We start from the raw sequence: 22,743 nt of genomic DNA, 5'->3' as shown, positions 1-22,743 counted from the left end.
AGTAAGTATTCATTATTTTATCAAGAAAAATAAAGCAGTATCTGCTGACGGAACGAATGGATATGTTGCTTCTTGGCTTCAATGACTATGCTCAAAGATTTTCAAATAGGAGTCTTCCTCACAAGCGTTCCATTGATACACTACTTGTCCTATTTCGCAATGCTGATAGTATGGTTTATAAAAAACCCATTAGGCAGAAACCTGTCGTTGGAAGTGAAGAAAATGAATTTGTCGTAATTGGTTCTTTTATACAAAATCCATCCATATACTTGTATCTATAAGTAATCTTAAAATAAATCAAAGAACTATTTCTTCGTTTTTCTTATAGAACAGTATAAATACATATTTAATAAATATTATTTATTACATTATTGTGGGTAAATTAAATAAAAGTAAACTGCTATAAATTTAAATAAGTCCATACTAATTTCGTTTTTTAAAATAGCTACTAACTGTCTTTAGAAGCTTGCCATGCCGACATCAGCCCTCTTGATTGCCATTTTATTATAAAAGTGCTATTTATTCAAAATCTGAGCTAGATCGGTATAGGAAACCGTAATATAGTTTAAAAGAGCATTTGCATCTGCTTCGATTTATTATTTATTTTAAAAAAATACAGGGTATTGTATTTGAAATAACGAAGTTTTTTCAAATATAATACCTTTATACATTAAACGTAAACAACTGTATACATTATAACATTAACTGTATATTATTATAACGTTAACTGTATACATTATAACATTAAAAAAGCAATCAAATTTTTCAGTAAAGTTTCTTTCTTTGGCTTAAAAGTTAGCACAAGAATTAATTCTGAAAATCTATCTATAGGGTGTTGACATTTTTTTCATTATAGGATGCATATTTAAATATCTTAAAAACCAAAGCTTTTAAATATATTAAATCCTTATAAGAAATGTCTTGTTTTGTGTCCAAGGATCTAAATATGAAATAAAATATAGGATGTTATGGAAGAAAATATATAACTTTGGTATGGATCTTAGTTCTGACATACCCTGTACATTTCAAAATAATTTTAAATTATGCACATTGCCTTCCCACATATACCCATAAAATATTTTGTTTCTACATCTTTCCGTTTTCAAATAATCAATAATCAATCAAGGCGAATGAGGTGTGGCGCACCTCATTCGTATAAGCGATACCTACCAATTACACTTTTAGTTACGTAATCGTGGGCGCGATTTTTAAATTTATTGGTGCCATACATGACCAACTGGAATTTAAATTTCCCGCTAGGGATTCAGATGGGAGCTCTGCTGTAATAAACGTCAAGTTGCCACATTTGTTTGGTCAAAACAAATCAATTTATAGAATTAGAATACGGTTAGTCCATCTTCAAAACAAAGTTAATGTAAACATTTTTTTGCTCTTTACATCTAATTACATAGAATTTGTTTTTCTTAAAGAACAGAACTTATATCTTCTGTTTCTTTATCTCTGTCCTTATCTTTTCTGTCTTCCTTATCTTTCTTTTTGGATTTTTTCCGTCTCTTTGAATCCCTAGTTTTGGGCGACCGTTCCAACAAGAACAAGGCTTCATGGAAATCGTCCGAACTCAAGTTGGATTCTTGCACGTGCAGCACTGAACTCAAAGCACCATCTGTTGAAGATTTTGGAAACCTATAAACAGACGAAAAAGTTAAATATAGATACTACCATGAAATTATGGAGGGTAGAGGAAGAAGCATTATCTTCGTGTTTTGAAAATGGTCATCAAACAGGGAAAAAGTCTTAAAAACAAGTCTATTAGCAAGAGAAAAAAGTCAGTGTCGTACATGTTTTTTTAAAAAAATATTCCACTGATAACCCATATGCGCGTCCCTGGGGAATCTGTCGACACTTTAAGCATTAAAAGATGTCGCACTTATCCAGAAAAAAATCCAATATTTTCTCAAACTATGAGCAAAAAATCATTTTTTATTTAAATTTTCAAAATAAAAAAACTCCGTTATTTTGTACTTTTTTAAAAAACGGCAAAGAGAAAATATGTTTCTTTTATCGAGATCTACCAGCCATGAAAATATTTGCACTTCATTAAACTCACCCTCTATATAAATTATTAAAAAATCTTCTATCTAAAAAAATTTTTTTCACTTTTTTGCTTATATCTCGGAAACTATGCCATCTACCGAAAAACGCTCTATATATAAAAATTAAGCTGACAAAATTCTCTACACAAATGATTCTACACATTTTTGTTTCCGCTTATGGTTTCCGAATTATGCCCTTCATAAATTTGGATACAAAATCAATGGCATATTCCAAATCCGTGCAAACACATTTTTCTTTGTTGCACGTTTTTCGTTCAAATGCGTTGAAGAAGTACGATATCCATGATTTTTTAAGTATTAAGTATAACTTTTAGTATATACTGCGATTTTATAAATTTTAGAAGTGATGCGTTTACATAAATCACTCCTTGACTGCGCAATTTTATGTGCTAAGATGAATAATGTTTTCTGTTCATTTATTTTGCTTTATATTTTTGTATAATTAAAAGAATTAAAATCGACATTATGTACATAATATATTAAGGAAACAAAGTAAATAATAATACATTTATAAAATAATAGTGAATTATTATGTTTCTGAATTAATTTTTGTGTCGGAAATAAGAAATACGTTCATAATTTTTTTCAATTCAAAAGTCTTATAATGAAAATTAAAGCACCTTATCTTTAATCTTTAATAACATAGATGATTTTCTTGAAATTTAAATTTCGTAATATAGTATACGATATTGTACAAAACTAAAAAAGAATTAGAAAGACCTACTAAATTAAAAAAGTAAGCGATACATGCATTATTATAAATAGTAAATTAAAATCACTTTTTTTATTGAATACAAATTACTTATCTAAAACGGATAATGTGGAATAATATAGATAATTTTAAAGTATGGGAAGTGTGGGAATATCATTATTGTATTCAATTATTGTAGGTACTCAATTCATTGTAAATACTCAATACAGTTATTGAAATTCTGCGAGGGAAGGCTGATACTATGGTGGCAAAATGGATTGGGTAGTGCAGATACGTAAATGTTACACTTTAACAGGAAGAAATCATGTAGAATATCATCTTGTAGAATATTAATCATCTCCATCATTTTAACGCAATATGCAACCTCAGGAAACCAGAGACCTCAAATACTAACGCCTCAAATGCTTCGTACTACTTTAACATTAGAAAAATATACTGCAGACGGGGATAGAAATCTTCAACTCTGAGCAATCATGCACCATAAACCATGATTCTTGGTTTTTGTATATTTTCTACAATATTTGCAGCTGCGTTAAATACTGTAGTATACTGTATTTACCGTAAAGCAGTTGCAAGTTTTTACTTGCAGTTATTGTTAAGTCGTGTGTGCACTAGTGCTCTCCAACGGAAGACAAAAATCACGATGCAATGAGAACTTGAATGATAACACAAGGATCCCTTGATATTACCATTATTAATATGAAAAGTTAAATTTGGACTTTAATTGGATTTTAAATGCGAAAATAAAATATGAAAAATGGTGTTAATTTTGTCAACCCTGTAACTATTAAAAGGTGAGACCTATGAAAAAAAATGCGTTCAACCAATTTTGTGGAGAATTTTCTGGGCTTCAATTTTCTGTGTAAGGTATTTTTTCGTAGGTGTCATATTTTCCGAGATATAACCTAAAAAGTCATAAATGTGACATTTAACCCCTCCCTTCTCCTCGAGCTCAACGTCTATCTTCGCGGACTCTTGACACATATCAGCCCAACTTTAGTTATGGTATGTTAATGGTTTTAAGTTATGGTAAAGTAGAGTTTTATTTTTTTTATTATTTTACCATTCTATATACATTATTCTATTTCGCACTCATTATACCGTTGAAAAAGGATTATTTCACGGATAGCATAGCTGCTGTGTTGGAGCCTCATTTATTACGCACTCATTTCTGGGACACCCTGTACAGGGTATTTTTTATGGCGTCACCAAAATCGGAATACTTAAAATGGTATATCTCAATTTTTTTAAATGCCACATTCTGTATATTATTTTTCTGTCAGATGCAGAATTAAAAAGTGAACATTTTTTTATTTAAAGGGTTTCTAAATTTTTAACGGTTTCGCAGATATTCGCAGTATGATATTACATATGGCTCTTTAAACAGTAAATTTTTATCAAAGCCACCTAATATGATCTTTGTCTGATATTTTATAGTTGGAAATCCCATATTTTAATGAAATACAGAAGATATTTGCAAAACGGCTAAAAATTTAAGAACACTTTAAATACAAAAAATGTTTACCTTTTAATTCTACATCTGAAAGAAAAATAATATACAAGGTGTTGCATTTAAAAAAAATTAGATACAATATTTTAAATATTACGATTTTGATGACGCCTTAAAAATATCCTGTATATGATAAAGTAAATTTTTCTACACGAATTTATTCTGGTATCCTTCGTGTTTAAGGAAACATAGCTAAGTATTAATAAAGTTATATTCACTCTAGTTTTTTACCACCTTTCGTATATAATGTTTTTAACCAAAGTTTTAGTAAATAAGAAATAGAATGGCCACTCCGCAGTGTGCTTTAAATAAAGACGGTGTACTATATGCAGAATTTTATGCCGAATCCAGTTATGTACAGAAAATTAAACTTGTTTTAAATAAAAAAAACGTTCTAGAAAATCTCTGAAATAGATAATAATATAAAAATATGTAATTATATATCTTTTCCGCATTTCTTCCAATCAGAAGATTTTCAGATACAGAAGAATTTTTACCTACGCGAAATGTGAAAATATTCTGTTTTCAAGCATGTTTTTACTCGATGATCAATTTTTTTATTTTATTTTATTGTGAACTCATATTTTCCTAAATATATATCTGTGAAACTATGGCGAGTGCCACGACTATACTTTGCCTAGTTAATAGACCACGACTATACTGCTACGTCAGTGGTCACGGGAGGCGAGAACAAGGTCATATAAAGTGGCAGACAAAGAACTTGAAAAGGATTTGACAGGGAGTAAAACTACTAGTTTCCTTATACTATGGCTATAATATGTGAAGCGACACAACAAGAACGATCAGCGCGGACGGTCACAGCGGCGGATGGTGAAACAGCACTTAAGCGGCCCCTAAACGCTCAATAATATTGCGCAATATTACTCATTGTATAATAATATTGATCATCTGTGTATGTTATTGAAACATTGTACAATATATTGAAAGAATCAAAACTGGTTTGATATTTATTGTGCAATATGAATTATATTGTGTCGTCTGTGGGCAACATTGTGCAATATTTCAACATTTTGTTTAGTTGCATCTAAAACGCCGTGCAGTGAAAGTATTTTTAAACGTGCATTGCTTTAAGTTTAAGCGCTTCTTTTTTCTGACACTCGGCTAATGCAATAACCACACAAACAGACTCTATGTCACTCAACATGTTTTTTCCAAACAAAAATAGCAAGAAACCAATCCGAAACGTTAATACAGCATGAAAGCAAAATTCGACTACACTAACTTGTCCAGGACTTCAATAATATGTGAGATGGTCTGTCTGCGCCGCTTATACTGCACAATAATATTGCGCAATAAAATTGACCGTCTGTGTGCGCCGCTCTAAAATACTGCATAATAATATTGCACAATAATATTGAGCGTTTAGGGGCCGCTTTAGAGTTTTGATTTTTATCGTTATATCATGCTGTAAACTTCCTGGAGACTCTGGCCAAGTTAACATACCTGTGTGTTATATAACTGTAAGTTTCCTAAAGTACTTTTGAATATCTACACTGCCTCATATTTCAGTGTATTTAAAAAAAATATTTTGGTATTTTCACATTTCTTTAATTTTTTTCTCATTTTCAAAGTTTATTTAATTTTCTGTTACTGTAATTAGTAAACCTACAAAACATAATTATTACAAGTATAGTAGTTGTCACATTATTACGTTCTGAAACGTTTCCTGGCTCTCCTGTAAAATTAATAAAATGGCGCTTATCATGTTGGATCCACCACTTCAATTGGAACATCCTGTAGAATAAGCTACTAACCTGAACATCTCCCGTTCTCTTTCCGGCTCGCTGGCACTCTTCGACTTGCCATTGTCCTTTCCAGACCTGGATGGGCTGCCGTGGGGCGTGGTCACATTTGACCTTGAAGAGGCGGGCGTAGTCGATCGCACCAGAGAGGGTGTGAATGGTTCAGATGGTAGAGAGGTGTTGTTCAGGCTGTTGCTGGAGATGCTCAAAGAGCAGGAGCTCAGAGGAGCGGGCACGCTGAGGCTGGACGACCTGGATTGTCTTCCTGAGCTGTTCTGGATCAAACTTATACCTATAAAATTGCAAATTCATAATAATATATTAATTTTTATAGTAATTACGATATCAGTTATTATTTCAATATTAAACTATAGTAGATTATGATAAAAGATTTTTTTAAGGTTTTATAGGGAACAGCACTTTAAGTTTTTATGTTCGTTATTCGCTACATTCAGAGTTTTTTTCTACAATAATATAAATTGGCTAATTAAAATACATAAGTTGAGAGCATATAGTCCCTGGTGACGTTTAGAGTAAGTTATTATAGATGTCCCAAAACATTTTTTTAAACAACTCTGAAAGATCAAGATCCTAATCAAATTAGATTCACTTAACACCTTCAAATTAAATTTTTTAATGTCGAATTGACGTTTATGTTGCTAAAAATGATTTATAAATATAAATTATTTAACTTTAGAAAAATATGCATATTGTGTAAGTGGTATTATGGAAGAATAAGAATAATCTACAGGCTGTAAAAGATTTATTTTCAGTACATTGTCCTAAAAATGTAGTAATTGAAGGATCTTAAGCAACACTAACAAATATTAAAGGCTAAATACACAAATATGCATAATATTGATAGAGATCATCGAGAAAAACTGAATAAAAATTAATTCAATATTCTAGAAGAATAAAATATTTATGCTAGAAGAAATAGTCAAAAAAAATTGATTGGCGGAATAGTCGAAAAAAAACATACCACTGCTTGATGAAGAATTTTAAGAAGCATAGGTAAATTTTAACTCATTTAAGTATTCTAAACACTAAGAATTATTGGACGGGGGTGAACGGTATTTTTTTGTATTTCTTTATTTTCTCCATTTTATAAATCAGAAGTACTTAATTTTGTGAATTTTTTTTTGAAAGAATGTGTTCTATTTGTAACTTTTCATAAGGAATATGTTGGCAGATCTGTAGCAGCATAGTGTAGAAGAAAATCATAATAGATTTGTCATATTCTGACAAAATTTTTGATTGTAATGTTTCTTTGGCCAGGACCGGATAATTTAAAATTTTTCGGTTAATTTGGTATTTTCCCAAATAGCATTTTTAGACATAAAATCGTAACAAAATCACTGCTGAGAAACATTGCGAAACTGTTTCGTCATATTTTTGATACTTATGTTTCGTAACATAAATCCCTTTTTGTTTCGAAACATTTTACCAAAATATGGTTTCGCTACATAAGCTAAAATAATAAAGTATCACAAATTTTTCGAAACTTTTAAGAAACAGATATTTACAAAGATTTCCTACCCGTTTTGTGTCTGAAAAGTTTCCATAATTTATTCGATATTCTGTCAAATATGAGGACATAACCTTACTTTATTGTTTAGATTTTGTTCTGCAGTTTTTGCATTTAAGCATTCTTCAAGTTTTTATAGTACTGTTGCGGACCCGTGCCGTGTGAACTCAGCCTTAGACCTGGCCACTCGCCTATGACTCATAAGGCGACGTTACACGGTGCCAGTAACTTGTTCAAGTCACTAGAATCCAGTACTGGATTTTAGTACTTGTTGTGTATAGACAAGTATTCTAGTACTAAAATTTAGCGCCAGGTTTAGTTATGATTCCAGTCCAGCGAATAGAAAGCAGTCCTATTTACTGGAGCAAGTGGCTCTCCCACTGCCACTAAAATCGAAAAAAAACCTGTGTAAACACGCTTTTTAGTAGTCATTCAAGCATTTGGTTTTAGTGTTAGTACACGTTAAAAAGAATTTCGCTGTAGTGTGAGTTGGCGTGAATGTTTTTTAAAATGTGTTCAAAATGGTCAGAGGACACGACAGTGAAATTTGTTGAAATGTATAGGGATGAAGAATGTCTGTGGAATACACAGCTTGTTATTTATAAAAATAAACAAGCACGTGAAGCCGCTATTAGAAGAATAGTTAATGGAATGGCTATTGAAGATTTCGGTCCAGTAGAGGTAAAAAACAAAATTAAAAACTTGAGGTCGACCTATGTGCAAGAAGTCGCCAAAATTAAAAAATCAGAAAGTTCTGGAGCGGGAGCAGATGATGTATATATACCAAAAATGAAGTGGTTTCAAGTAATGTATGCGTTTTTGCAGAAAATAAATAAAAGAAGGGAAACAATTAGCAATTTGGTAAGTAACTGTAGTAGAATTAATTAACCAAAACAATTTATTCATAGTAATAAGTGTAGGTATACAAAATATAGAACATTCAAAAAATCATTCGTTCTTGCCACGAAACTGCTCCCGTAGTCATAAAATAATTTTTATATTTTTCCCTTAAATTTCTGGCAAACTGTGATGAATGGTTGCCTCCCACGCGTGAAACGGATGACAAGCCCTCTACTTCTGTTCTCCAACTACCAAGAACAATTCTTCCTCTGTCGAGATCTTCTTCATCAACGGATCCTTTTGGCAAATAACCATTAGAATTGCTTCTTAGCCAATTATGCAGAGCACAACACGTTCTAACTATTTTATCAACTGATGATAATCCACAAGATATCGGTTTTGAAATACTCAAAAATCTGGAGACTAAAATGCCGAAGCAATTTTCCACAATCAATTCTTGCACGAGACAGTCTATAATTAATATTTTTCTTGAACTGTAAATTGAATTTTTGAATATGGTTTGAGTAAATAATGTTTTAAAGGAAAAGCGTCATCCCCAACAAAATCCACCATCGGGTAATATATTATTTTCGGCGGCTGCAAACATAGAGCACTGCCCAAAACTCCTCCATCTGATGACCGCCCATTGCAACCAACGTCAATGTACGTAAAATTGTAATTACCGTCTGCAATTGCCATTAAAATGATACTGTTTTGTCCTTTATAGTTAAAATAGTCGCTGCCACAATTCACAGGAGCCTGGATATTTATGTGTTTCCCATCAATGGCACCGTAACATCCTGGAAAATTCCATCTATTCCTAAAATCACTTTCAATTGCCTTCCATTCTTTGTTGGTTTGGGGAACCTAAAATAAAACATAATATTTAGAATCGCAATACAATACACTTAACTTTGGGACATCCAGTACTAGAGTTTATTTTTTTAGGCTTCACCAGGAATTGAAATCGATAATGATTCCCAGACATCACAAGATGAAACAGAACAGACAACACATGAAGCATCTCTAGCAATAGAAGGAGAAAAGAACACAGTTAATATTTACAACGAGCCCACCCCAAAACGTAACAAGCTTGGAAAAACAAAAGTCAAAGAAGTTGCTGCTTGTGTTAAAGAGTTAAGTTCTTTAGCTACATCTATTCAAAATATGGAACCATCAGAAAATGAATTTGACATATTCGGGAAGAGTGTAGGAGCACAGTTGAAGCAGTTGCCGCTTGAACAGGCTATTACAGCTCAAGATGAAATACAGAAACTTTTGACTCGTTTTAGACTGGCAAATCTCAAAAGTACACGTACCCCATTACCATCTTCAACCGAGTCTTCAAGACACAGCATTAGGTCATATAACCATTCTCCGTCTCCAGGATTCGATACGCCTGCACAATCGTACCAAACATCTATGCAGTTGGAGAATGACAGCACTATCACAAATATCATTTCAGAAGCGTATGAAAGTACCTTTGGTGAAGACAATACCAATTGGGGATAATGTAGCCTTTTGAAAATGTTAAGAATAAAAGTTTATTTACCTGAATAAAATCCTTTAAAGCATCATAGATAGCGTCACACACCTCCGGAATAAACTTTGAAATTGCAGGTCGAGAAACTCGAAAATGCTGTTGCAGATTTCGGTAACTATTACCAGTGGCTAAATATGACAATGTTATTTCTAATTTTATTCTGGCAGGTATGGCCATTCTCATAATCGTGTCAGATCGCTGTATAGCTGGCGATATTTTTTTCCAGAAGTATGTCGAACAAAGAAGGAGACATTCTCATGCAATTTCTGTATTCTTGAATATCTTCAACGGCGAGTTCCCTTAAGAGCATGTTAGAGGCACCATGGGTGTTTCTCCTTGCCAACCATTTCCTAACCCATATCCTATTTCTTGGTTTTAACGTATCTTCTAAACTATCAATTAACTCCTCTATTACTACTTTCACACACGATATCATAGATTTCTTCATCAGAACAATGCATTTCTTCCTCGAATTCATAATAAAAAAATAAAACGAAAACTTTTTACCTAATCTAAAACGTAATATGTTTACTCGGCTAAAATGAACAAGTACTGAAACCATGTAAATGCTCAAGTCATCAAACACAATTGCTTTTAGTTCTGGATTTTAGTGACTTGAACAAGTTACTGGCACCGTGTAACGTCGCCTATACGCCCAGCGATACCGACGTTCTAAGAACGAATAAGAATTGACTAGACAAATCTGGATTGTCTGTTTCTCTCCTATATAAACAGACGCCGGGGCATAAGGAAGAGAGAGATAAATAACCGACCAACGCGTACAGTTACAATCGCCGCGCTAATTCAAAATAAATTTCTGTTAGATAAATAATTAGATAAATTGTAAATACGTTATAAATAGTTCTTTAAATCTTTTAATCGTTATTGTTTTTGTTAATTAGTGTTAAATAAATTGTGTTTAAATAAATTGTGACTTTCTATCCACACGGAACCGACGAAAAACGTAACAGTAGGTACTATAATTAAAAAAGCAGAAGGAAGGACATATGGTAAAGGATATATATTTTTCTTATGCGATTTTATAATTATTTATTATACGCATCACAGAGATGATTTGTTTTAGGAATAAATGTAATACCAACCACTACCCATACGATATAAAATGAGACCGAGTAGAGACCGAAGAAATCTGTTACCAGCAAAGTTTTTTTTTCTTTTTTCCACAATGGAATACCTACATGTTTTTTTTATGTTTTAATTATTTTATAATAAGTAAATGATAATGTTTTAATTATTTTGACCAGAAATTTTGATTGGCGTTGTTGACACGTGACCAGTTCGAAATTTCTACACAGATAGCGAAAATCGAAACATTTTGGAAACAAAGTTTCCATGTATTGTCGACTCATTTTCGAAACATAAGTTTCTCTTTTTTTAGACACAAATATGCCATAATCTAGATGATTTGTGTCCGACTCTATGTCAATTTTATAAAATAATGAATCAAAATTCCACCATGTTGGCTAGTGATAACGTTTTTAACTGAAAATATATGTTTTTATCGGCTGTTGAGCTTTTAAATTCATTAGACCGCGTTCTACTTACATTAATTTCTATATTTTTATTTTCAGAACCATGATATAGAAATAAAAATAAAAATCTCTATTTCAAACAAAAAATTGTTGTAGCAACAAATGATATACATATAGAAGGGGCATTAAAAATATGAAAATAACTAAAATAAATTAACGATGATTTTGCTTTTGTCAGACATTATTTGTGCGAGGAAACTTAAAAACAAAGATCTGAAGACGGAGGTCAACACTGTTGATGGTTGTTTTCATTTTGAAATGCACACCCTGAAATAGACTATTTTAGTTTGGTATTTTGTTTCTTCACATTTAGAAACATCTTGGACACAAATTGCATAAAATGTTTCGAAACATTTCCTCTAAAAATATTAATTCCGTATCGAAACATTTCAGGAAAAGGCTAGCGCCAGCACACTGGAAACACATGTACTAAAGCCATATAAAATATATAGGTTTCGAAAACGTTTCCTATTTGTTGCATACCGTTACAATTTTGTGTCAAGAAACAGACACGATTATTAGAAACATTACCTAAAATATGTCCAAAAATGCTACTTGGGTTGTATCGCTCACAACTCAAAAACGAATTCCTGTAAATTATTCACAATGAACGTATTGCTTTATTTTAAAGAGAGCTTTAAATAGTCACAAATAAGTTTTTTTAAATAGGAAACCTTTATCGCGCCATTTAAAAAATATATGTTCAGATCGGGAATGCAACACATGGCATATCCTAAGAGGACATAAAAATATAAATTTTTAATAGTTTTATCAAAAATTATGAATTTATCATAATTTTTAGACCGAACGTGGAAAAATAATATTTAATATCTAAATTGTAATACTGATGCAAAACTCTAAATATCCGCGCCTAAGTTAAATAATATGTTTTCGCATTACCTGGTGATTTGGGTTCAGGCGTTCTTGATATGGACACCCCCGAAATAAAAAGCGTTGGAGATTTCGGTATCCCAGTCTCACTCTCATATTCGTTGGAACTGTCCGTCTCTAAAGCAGTTTTCTGAGGACTATTCCCTATATTTATTCTCAATTGAGAACATAAATCTATATAAGAATGTACAAAAAAGTTTTAACAAAACATTTAAAACTGTAGTAATAACTAAAATATTACTTTTTCCAGATTTCTTCTGATTATCGACCAAAAATCCAGTGGACTTGGACACGTTACTCTCCGCTGCGCTCTGTCGTTTCTTTGGGCTGTGCTTTTCGCTTTTTGACTCTCCCACGTTTGTTTTTCTTCCAAATATCGAGCCAGAACCTTCTCCTCGTCTTTTTCCATGCTCACAATATTTGTTAGACTTGAAATCGTTGCCTATTAATCCTAAGAAAATTTAAATTAATAATATAGATTAAACGGTTAATAAAAACGGAACCCATTTGGCTTTGAGACGACACGACGATCCGTTAGCACTCCCTATAGGATGATTCACGGTACACCGGACCGTACCCGAGCCGGGCACGTTCCGTAAAGAATGATTCACGGTACACCGGACCGTACCCGAGCTGGGCACGTTCCGTAAAGTAGACACCGAGCCACGTCCGGGCCTTCAATATATGCAACACCGAGTGGACAACGGGCAACGGGGATCATGTCCGTGCCGATTATATTCTAGAAAACAGTGTTGCCGCAGTGGTACATTTGTACCAAATTTGATACTTTTAGTTCTATTTGATACAGTGGTACTACATTTTCAAATCCAGGATGATTCGGTACAATAATTATTTCCCACGCGCACCGAAAATGAATATATATTTAATAATTATCGTCGTTGATTTTGCATTAAACGCGCTTACCGATACCATTCGGAGACAATCCGCATTAATTAACGACGTATTATAATAACGTTGTAATGTCTATAGGGTTGCATATATTAAATAACCCGAAGAAAAAACTTAAAAATTTGCTGTTTCTAACATGCTTCTATATTTGCGTTTTTTTTTTAATAAAATTTAAGTTTTCCAAGTATCGTGTGTAGTATTAATTACTTACATTTCTTCAACCTATACATACTTATAATTGGGTTTTCTGAATTTCTACTTCATGTTTTTCGTCTCGATTTGTGTCTTTCTCCAGGAAGTTTTTTTATGTAGAAATTTATGAAGAAATTCACAACAACCAAACCGATTAAAGTCATTTGCAGATGTATTTTTTTGTGCTTTAAAAAATTGTACCAAAGTGGTACATTTTTAGTTTATAATGTGGTACGCGCTAAAAGTTGGGTGCGGCAACACTGCTAGAAAACAGTCGCTATAGGCCCGGAGACGAACGAAGTATTTAGCCGCGGCGGCTCATTTATGTTTGCCGCAACGGGGCCGGAACGTAGCGGATCCGAGAAAAAATGTACACCGACATTTCTTGGGCGGGGCACGGACGCGTTCCGGCGAAGCTCGGACCGTGCGCGGCTTAGCATGAATGTATAAGTATAAATGACATTTGACAATGTTTGGCCGTGCCTTCACTGCCGCACGGCTCCGGCCCGTCACGGTGTACCGTGAATCATCCTTAAGGGTCCGGCAATAGTGCATCGGGGATCTCTAGCTCTTAGAATTAAAGACTTCGGACTTTTGTATAAGTGCAAACCTAAAGTATGTACTAGGATCTATTTCAGGAAAATATTTTAACTTTTAGAGGGTGGCTCAAAAAAACGTGAGTGGATCGGGATGATTTTTTTTAAATGGAACACCCTGTATATTATTGTATTTTTGGCTTCCTTTCGGATCACTTTACGTAATCCTAAGATATGATTAAATATTTTTGGATAGTTTCAGAGATATTAATAAATAAATAAAAAATATATATTTTTCAGCCATTATTAAAAAAAGTATTAAAAAATACAAGAGTTGTTCTGAAATCAAAACTTTATTAGGTATTTACTTTAGATGGTCTGCTTAATATGGAAATGGTAAATCATACAGGATGTCCAAAATACTAAGCCAAACTTTCTAAAATATAAAATAATTTTTCTTCGTTTTTTTTTTTAAATGGAACACCCTGTCTATTATCTTTTCACTAGATGGAGAATTAAAAAATGAACATGTTTTTTTTTTCTATTTATAGTATTTCAAAAATTTTAACTGTTTCACAGATATTTGCGGTTTTATATTTCATATGGTATTTTCCACAGTAAATTTTTATCAAAGCAACCCGATAATTTTTCTCTGGTATTTTACCTCTTATTACTATTTATACTCTTATTACTTGTAATGCCTTACATTACAAGTTTTAGAAAAATTTTAGCTTTTAAAGAAAATTATAGTTATAATTATTTTTTTTACTTACTTGACTTTGGCTTTACTTACCTAAACTCTTGTTGGCTGCAATTCGGCTAAGGTAACTAGATTTTGGCAAATAATGGGCTGAACACAATTTCGCCTTGAGAGTGGCGAAAGGGTTATGAGTATGTTTCTTACACTCGACTTCTTTGGCTACTTGATCAGTCTTTTTAATTTCGTCATCGTAGACTTTACTACCTAAAAAAGTTTAATTAAATTAATTGACTACTGTGATAAATAACTAAATCTGCAAAAAAATGTTGTCTTTTTCAGGATAACACACACCTAAATCATCATCTGTCACTGAATTTAATATTCCAGAGACTTCAGTGTCTGCATTTATCGAATCGGAAGTGGTTGTATCTTCCATTGAGCTTTGTCCTTGACAAAACTCTTCCTCTGGGTGTGCATCTTGCATTAAAATAAATTGTCTATTTCTTAGTGATGTCGATGGAAGTGCTAAATACCTTTAAAGTAAACAATAAATTATTTATAAGATATAAAAAATACAGTAATTATACCTTCGAACCATATCTTCAGGCTTCTCGTCATGCTGACTGCTATGATCGGAATCCAAGTGATACCTTGGTTCATCGGTACCGTTCATACGCATCAGAGGACCTCTTCTTGTCTTGCGAGTGCACAGATCTCCTGTAGAATGACAACGTTTCAGGCCTGAAGTGTCATCGTAGTCGTCATCACAAAAAGGAAAGCCTGTAATTATCGGAATATAATATAAAAATTGACTATATTAAACAATAATATAAATGATCAACCCAGTGTTCCAGAAAAGCTCTAAAATATTAAACCGGAAACCTGATGTAGGTTTCCCGTGAATTAAAGTGCACTTTTAAAAAATATTTTTCTGGCCATTTTAAAAATAATACCTTTTTCATGAATATCTGAAATTTTAAATCTGCCATCTTCATTTCCTTTGCAAGATCGAAAACCAACATCTCTTTCTGGATCCAACCTATCCAAGCTCTTCAAATCGATTTTGTGGTGAGCCAAAGACTTTAAAAAGTTTTCTACAGTCAAATCTGCATTACTTTTTTGATATCCTGTAAAGAAATAATTATTTTGTTCTGTAACAGTTGTAAAAATACTTCTTTACAAAACTACATACCGTTTTGTCGTTCATTGGCTTCACGCTGTTCCATTTGTCTGCTCAGCTTGGCTGTGGACTCTTGCAAAGATAAATGAATAGCCAATTTTAATTGGTCATCTGTGCTCTCATTACTGTTAGTAGATATACTAGAACTGGGGTCTGGAGTGATTGGAACTGCACTCGAGTGTGAAGCCTGAGCTTGCTTGATTCGATCTTCAATCATCTGAAGGCGTGACATTTCCAGAGCAATAATAAGCTCTACATTATAGTCCGGTCCTACAAATTTTAAATATATTTAAAAATAGGGTTGACATATATAATCACAAGTTTTACTTGTTCCACAACCCTGACTACTACAAAGCAACCCACACTCATGTTCTCTAACTGGAGACCTAATCATCTTCTTCAGTGTTACACTTAAGTCAGTTTCTTCATCGGTATCATAGTCACCAGACCATTCACAGTCTTTTAACCATACTGATGTATCACTACCATCATTCTAAAATTAAAGATAGTCAACATAAATTAAAAATTAATTTTAAAACAGTTCATACAAATTTCCTTTTCCTTTTTCTTAATGTTGGTGGTGTTTCTGGAGGTATCAACCCTTGAGCTACAGCTCTGACAAACTCGTGTCTTTTTCTTCTCGTCAGAGCTGAGGTTTGAATAATCACAGCTTTAGGTGTACGGAGATATGGCCTGGCAATCATTTCACTTAATTTTTCAGTAGTCTCTTCAAGTTCGTTCTAAAAATATGTTTACATAATTCTTTATTTAAAGAATTACTTATAATTTACCTGCATAAATTCAAAAATATGTTTATTGTGTCCATCGTCTTCCAAATAGTATCCATAAGCATAAGAACCACAGAGTACTCTACGTGCTTTTAATAATTCTCTTACTCCATCCTCAATAAACTTTGTACTTTTCTCTATAGCCTCTATAAAAAAATATTTACACTCAAAAAATTATAGGGTGATATTCCACCACAAAAAAACTCTCTAAGTGTCATTTTAATAAACAAAAAGTAGCTAACTACTCTTTATATTCGAGGTTAGCCATTTTAGGTAATATATTGTACAGTAGATAATGACTAGATACCTTCTTTTGTAATCCCAAGACTGCTAGCCAAAACCTCCATTTTTCTTTTAACACTGAACAAAAGCGGTTCCTCCATTTTTTGACTGTTTTCATGATTCCTGAATCTCGTATAGTAATGAACAAATTTAGAGACCTGTTGCACCTCGCTGCTTTTCTCGATAGCTTCATGTAGTAAAGTTCCCTATAATTTACGAAATTATCAGTCTAGATTAAAGAAAATAAATCATCTATACCTGTTTTTCATCAGCTTTTCGAACGGCTTCAAATCTGTTACATCTAAAATATCCCCCGGTTGCTGAACTATGTTTTTTCCATGATTCTTGGCACACCCAGCAAAAATCAAATTTGCACTAAAAATATTAGAAATGCGCGTTTTTAATCAATAAAACTGCTGTTTGTGTATCAAATTCGTACCTTTGAGCATTTCATATGATTGCAGCCCTCGTTTTTCTGGATTGGGCTCTTGCAATTTGGACAAGGCTTTGAATTTGTTACTAACCATAAGCAATTGGCTGCATCTTCCGAACCGGCGCAGGCAGTGTTTAGCTCTTCTGGCTTGACCTCAGCTATTTTTCGTTGCCATTCTTGCCATTGTTCACAACCACAAGGCGCGTGAGCTTGCCCTATACACAAACCAAATAAATTTATTTAATTAAAGGTAAAACTATAATTACCAACATAGACTACAATTTTATGATTAAATATTATACTACATATTTCTTTAGAGGTATACCTGAGGAGAATCATATATCAATGTGTCATATCATATGTCAACTTTTGACATTTTCGCTTAAAAATTAATCGTTTTTTAAATTTCAGTCTAGAGTGCCGTATCTGTATTAAAAACACTAATTTTTAATCAAGGAGCCTTGGAAAAATAGGTTTGATCGTCTAATGTTTTTCGTATTTTGTCCTGGTCAGTTAAAAAATGCCCAAATCGTATTTTTAACCATATCTCAATATTTTCAAATGGAACTAATGAGTGGAACCAAAAATGGCTAATTAGCATATTTGGAAAAAACATTTTTTTTACGAATAATTTGATACCACACACTTGGTATTTCGAGTCAAATTGTCGTTATAAACAGCATGTTACAATTTCAAAACCATACGCAAAAATGTCAAAAGTTGACATAGGATTGACATTCTCTTCAGAGTGTCATTTTATATCGAATACAATGAAAATTACTTGAAAATCAAAAGTTGTAGTAATTTCCGGTAAAAGAGGAAGTGACCAAAAACAATTGAATACGTCAATCAATCCTAATTTATGTAATATACTACATAGCGTACCAAGTCTCGTTTTTTTATCTGAAAAATAAAAAAGCTATAGCGGTGAGCCACTTTTGGGACGCTCCCTGGTATAGATTCTTTTTAGATTTGTTTTCATTATAATTATGCCCGTAATAACATAATATATTTTGACTTATTTCTCTGAAAACGAATTTAAATTCTGTATAAATACTACCTAAGCATTCCCAGCAAAAGAAATGAGCGTTTCCACAATCAACTGCATGAGATGTAATTGGTATCTTAGTTCTCGAACTTTTTCCAGGAGTTTGCTCAGCTTCGGGCAGTCTGACAGCTCTACCACATCCAGGTATAGGACACCATTTTATTGTTTTATTACTTTCCACAAAAGCCTACAACATACTCTTTTTATTGAAGTATTTATAATATAAAAATATAGTTGATATTTACCTCTATATCAAACTGTAAGTATCTTCTTGACATCTCTGGACTCACCAACTTTTCAATAAACTCCACCGGAACCAGAATGTGACATTGATATGCTGGACATAATATATGATGCGCATCTCCATCTTGTATTTTCGTATTAAGGTAACTTTGCCAGCAAGATTCACAGAACACATGCTTGCAAGACATTTTCAACGGTTGACTGCAGTCTGCTGATATAGTTGTTAAACATATTTCGCACTAAAAATAAGTTTTTATGGAAAATAAATATATAAAAAATTGTATTAGACAGTATTTTAACTTACCATGGCTTCAGGTTTATCTGATCCTGTATCTGTCGATATGCTTGAATCTATTGAGCCAGCATGCGTTAATGCGGATGCTGGAGCTTGGACACCAGCAAGTTGACAGCATTTCACAGGATCCCTCATCCATTTTTCTAATAGAACTTCTCTGGACCATTCTAAAAAAATTAAGGTACAGTATTTTTACTGTATTTGAAAATATTGAAACTAAAAGAATTTCGGACTTCAATTGACCTTATACTGACACTTATCAAGTGTGAACTAATCTAACAAAATAGGTATAATTAAAACATTATGCCATCGAGCAATCACTATATGCACTGACTAAGAATCTCTGAATTCTGAACTAAGTAATATTAAAACCGGTTTGCTTCAGAATGGTTACTCAATGAAAATCTCTCGAGAATATTATATCCAATTGCAAGTCTCACTCATTGGTGTGCCAGCCTTAGGGAGATGCTCTGTCTCTCGCTGGAAGATTCCATATGTGAAAGAAACATCGGAGAAGATCAGGCGAGTAGCCAAGCAGTATAAAATTAAAACTGTTTTTAAGTCTAGGACTATTCTAAGAATGTCTTAACAAAAACAAAACCGGAATCAAGTGAATCGAAGAAGAGAGTGAAGTGAGTCGTATATTGGAAAGACAAAACGTCCTCTACATGTACGACCTGACGAACATAAAAAAACACAGGCAAAGAGGTGAAACAATGAAACCGGGCATTTCAGATCATGTGTGGTCCAAGCACCACAACATAAAACGGTCGGAAGCCCAGGTTGTCCACAAAGAACCCCATTATGTATCCCCAGGTATAGAAATTTCAACAATATGGCAACCACTCAAAAAACGCTCCAATGCCAATGGTATTCTCAGTGGACAAACCCGCCCTTGCGTGACTGCATCCAACTTCTTCACGGGTGAATGCTCGGCTCTAATTTATAATCTCAGTAGTTTTAACATTTAGATTTGTTCACACTAAGTGTTAATAAGTCTTGGTAACGGTCGATGATACTTCTAACCGAAACATTGAGTAAGCAAAATAAATAAAGTCAATGGAAGCCGAAATTCTTTTAGTTTCAATACTTAATCAGTGTCTACCATATTCAAAGTATCTATAAATATGCGACAGATTCGTTTCTTCAAATTTCTAAGAATATTGTAAATCACAATTAAAGGTAAACATACCGTTGTCCCTTAGCAAGGCCTCTGCAGTAAAAAGCGGTATTTTAAGCATGTCTGATGTATCCACTAAGAGTTGATCTTTAGCTTCTTGGAGATCTTGACTTCTAAGACCACTATAAACTTCCTCCTGTTCATTGATGACATCATCGTCTTCATTTACCATATCGGCGTTGTCGGCCTAAGATAAAAATAATATACTGTTTTTATTCTATTTTTCTAATATCAATAAAATCATTATAAAAAAGAAAAATAAACCAGTGATCTTCACAATAGCAATATTAACTTTTTTAATTTCTTTATTTTATTCAATAAATCAAAAATAAAAATATTTTTTTTATCCAGACCTAAATGAATTATTAGATCTATTTATAGATTTATTTATTATTTATTAATTAATTATTTAAGAATTGTTCTATATAATCCTAAATTCTTCTAAAAAAGTACCTAAATAAAGTAACCAAACCAAAAAAATTAAATTTTATTTGTCATACTCACAAAAACCATTTTGCTTTCCAACAATCTGGCAATTTCATCATGGCCCGATCTCATCGCCAAGTCGCATGGTGTAAATTTGTCATTATTCTCCAAGAAAATAGGAGATGCGTTATTGACCAACAATTCAACACATTTTCTCAAGCCTGATTGTGCAGCGCAGTGTAATGGCGTGTTTCCATACTGTAAACAAATATTTGAACATAAGGTCTATTTAAAAATAAATACATAATATACTCGTATATTTCTTTGGATCCAAAGCACCCAATTTTAAGACATTTAGGATACAATAATAATTATTGATTTTTAAAATATTTATACTTAAACTAGGGAGAGTCTGACGAAAAACGGGAGATAAGACGAATTATGTAATAATTTTTAGACGACTACGACTGTTCAAGTGGCATCTGTGTTTTGTGAGTTGTTATTGTAACAAAGAGTAGAATTAAAGGTAAAGTAAATACTTTCGTAATAAATTTGTCTAAATTACAGTCTAAACTGAAACACATAAGTTTTCTATTATTCTGTTATTTAAAATTGTTTACTTCTTTATTTCATCTGGCAGTTATATTATATAATGTGTATTTAAAGGGCTAGATTTATGCTGTGAATATATTTTTTTTAAATTAAATCTAAACGTAATTACTTACATAATATATTCATGCCGATGTTTTTAGTTCAGTATGACTTAGTGTGACAATAAGGGCTTTGGTGACATTAAAGTAAAGTAATGGTGACTAAACTAATATTTTCCTACCTTGACAGGGCGGATATGTTAACAAATAAATGAGTAATCAAAAGCACAGAGAGAGAATAGCATAAATTTAGTATATATATTGGCACCAAAAAAATTGACAATGAGTAGCCTTTCGAATCCTAGGGTAATCAGTACCTACGGATGGTAACCTACTAACTAACACACCTCTTCAGTTTTGAATGTTTTAAATGTGCTAAACTACAAATATTGATATGTAAGAGTATGTAAATGTTATTATTACTTTTTTATTAAAACTTAGACCAGCATGACCGTATCCTTTGGAATTGAGATCGATGATTTCAATTGATGATCTCAGTTTCCTTCTTACTTTATTTAAAATTCGAGAATATACCGTGCTCTTTCCCGTCGTGAATTTAAGGCTGAGTACTCCTCTCATTTATACAGGGTGAGTCTTAAATAAGTGCTAATGTTATCGAGGCTCGTAGATGTCGATAAAAGAAACATATTTTCTCTTTACCGTTTTTCAAATAAGGCCAAAATAACCCAGTTATTTTACTTTGGAAATTAAAAAATAGTACCTATATTGTTTTATAAGGAGTAAAAATGACACTTTTTGTGGCGAGGCTATACGTCTGACGGAGGAGCCTCAGCACGAGCGTTAGCGAGTCGACATACAGGAGAGGCAAAAAAGTCTTTTTTACTCCGAATAGAACATGCTATTTTTTTCAAACGCCACAAATATTTTTTTAAACGATTTCTAACGTTCCAAATACTATAAAAATATTTAAAAGTAATACCTTGTATGTAATTATACAGGTTGTTAATTTGTTTATTACTCGCTGCAAAAGCTTTATGATTGAAATATGGCAACCTCGGCCCGGTCGTCAATAGACGACGCGACGCGACGGCGACGAGACGAGTAGGCAGAAAACCTATAAGTGCATGCGTTCTCAATAAACAGTGTTGGCCATTCTGTTCCCCTATAAGTAACTGTCCATTTAACAATCTGTATATCGAGATACCATGGTTACCAATGACTAAAGAATCCAAGGACAAATAACACCCGAGAGTAAATTGTGACGATGTCACCAAACAGTGCTGTGGCACATATTTTTCTTAACCTAGCTGTTTGAAGCAATATTTATATTTTTTGATAATTGTTTTGACTACGCCTATGGTGTATCATCCTAATTAATTACGAAAAAAACGTATTAAAATGTTAACAGAAGGTACAAAACTAGTATCGACGTATATCACATATCAAGTACATATAGATGTTAATTGAAATTGAAGAATAATTATCGAATTCAATAAGAAAACGCT

At 32.7% G+C, this 22,743-nt stretch overlaps 1 protein-coding gene across 1 annotated transcript; it reads right to left on the bottom strand.

The window, feature by feature from the left end:
* Positions 1-839: 839 nt before the first annotated feature.
* On the bottom strand, positions 840-21,856 carry LOC115887296 (ankyrin repeat and IBR domain-containing protein 1-like). Its single transcript, XM_030906688.1, has 21 exons — positions 21,701-21,856; positions 20,706-20,885; positions 20,214-20,388; positions 19,031-19,188; positions 18,729-18,965; positions 18,496-18,670; positions 17,442-17,650; positions 17,261-17,377; positions 17,028-17,208; positions 16,724-16,866; positions 16,481-16,672; positions 16,260-16,425; positions 15,945-16,202; positions 15,706-15,879; positions 15,340-15,532; positions 15,104-15,285; positions 14,846-15,016; positions 12,657-12,866; positions 12,425-12,589; positions 6,073-6,352; positions 840-1,644 (listed from the first exon to the last, which is right to left on the bottom strand). Exons 1-21 carry the CDS (start codon positions 21,854-21,856, stop codon positions 1,425-1,427), a joined length of 3,942 nt encoding a protein of 1,313 aa, XP_030762548.1. The 3' UTR covers positions 840-1,424.
* Positions 21,857-22,743: the final 887 nt, after the last annotated feature.

Source organism: Sitophilus oryzae, unplaced genomic scaffold (assembly GCF_002938485.1).
Source record: "Sitophilus oryzae breed Bouriz unplaced genomic scaffold, Soryzae_2.0 scaffold_562_pilon_pilon, whole genome shotgun sequence".
In the NCBI taxonomy this organism is placed as follows: Eukaryota; Metazoa; Arthropoda; class Insecta; order Coleoptera; family Curculionidae; genus Sitophilus; species Sitophilus oryzae.
Note: the sequence above shows the minus strand (reverse complement) of the source record. Positions and strands in the feature narration are given on the sequence as shown.

Bases quoted from the DNA above. Each gene is read 5' to 3' on its own strand.
- LOC115887296 (XM_030906688.1), bottom strand. From the start codon at position 21,856: ATGAGAGGAGTACTCAGCCTTAAATTCACGACGGGAAAGAGCACGGTA. The intron at 17,209-17,260 runs GTATAGATGATT...CGTAAATTATAG, and splicing joins GAAAAGCTGATGAAAAACAG to GGAACTTTACTACATGAAGC. The intron at 16,426-16,480 runs GTATGAACTGTT...CTTTAATTTTAG, and splicing joins GAAAAAGGAAAAGGAAATTT to AATGATGGTAGTGATACATC.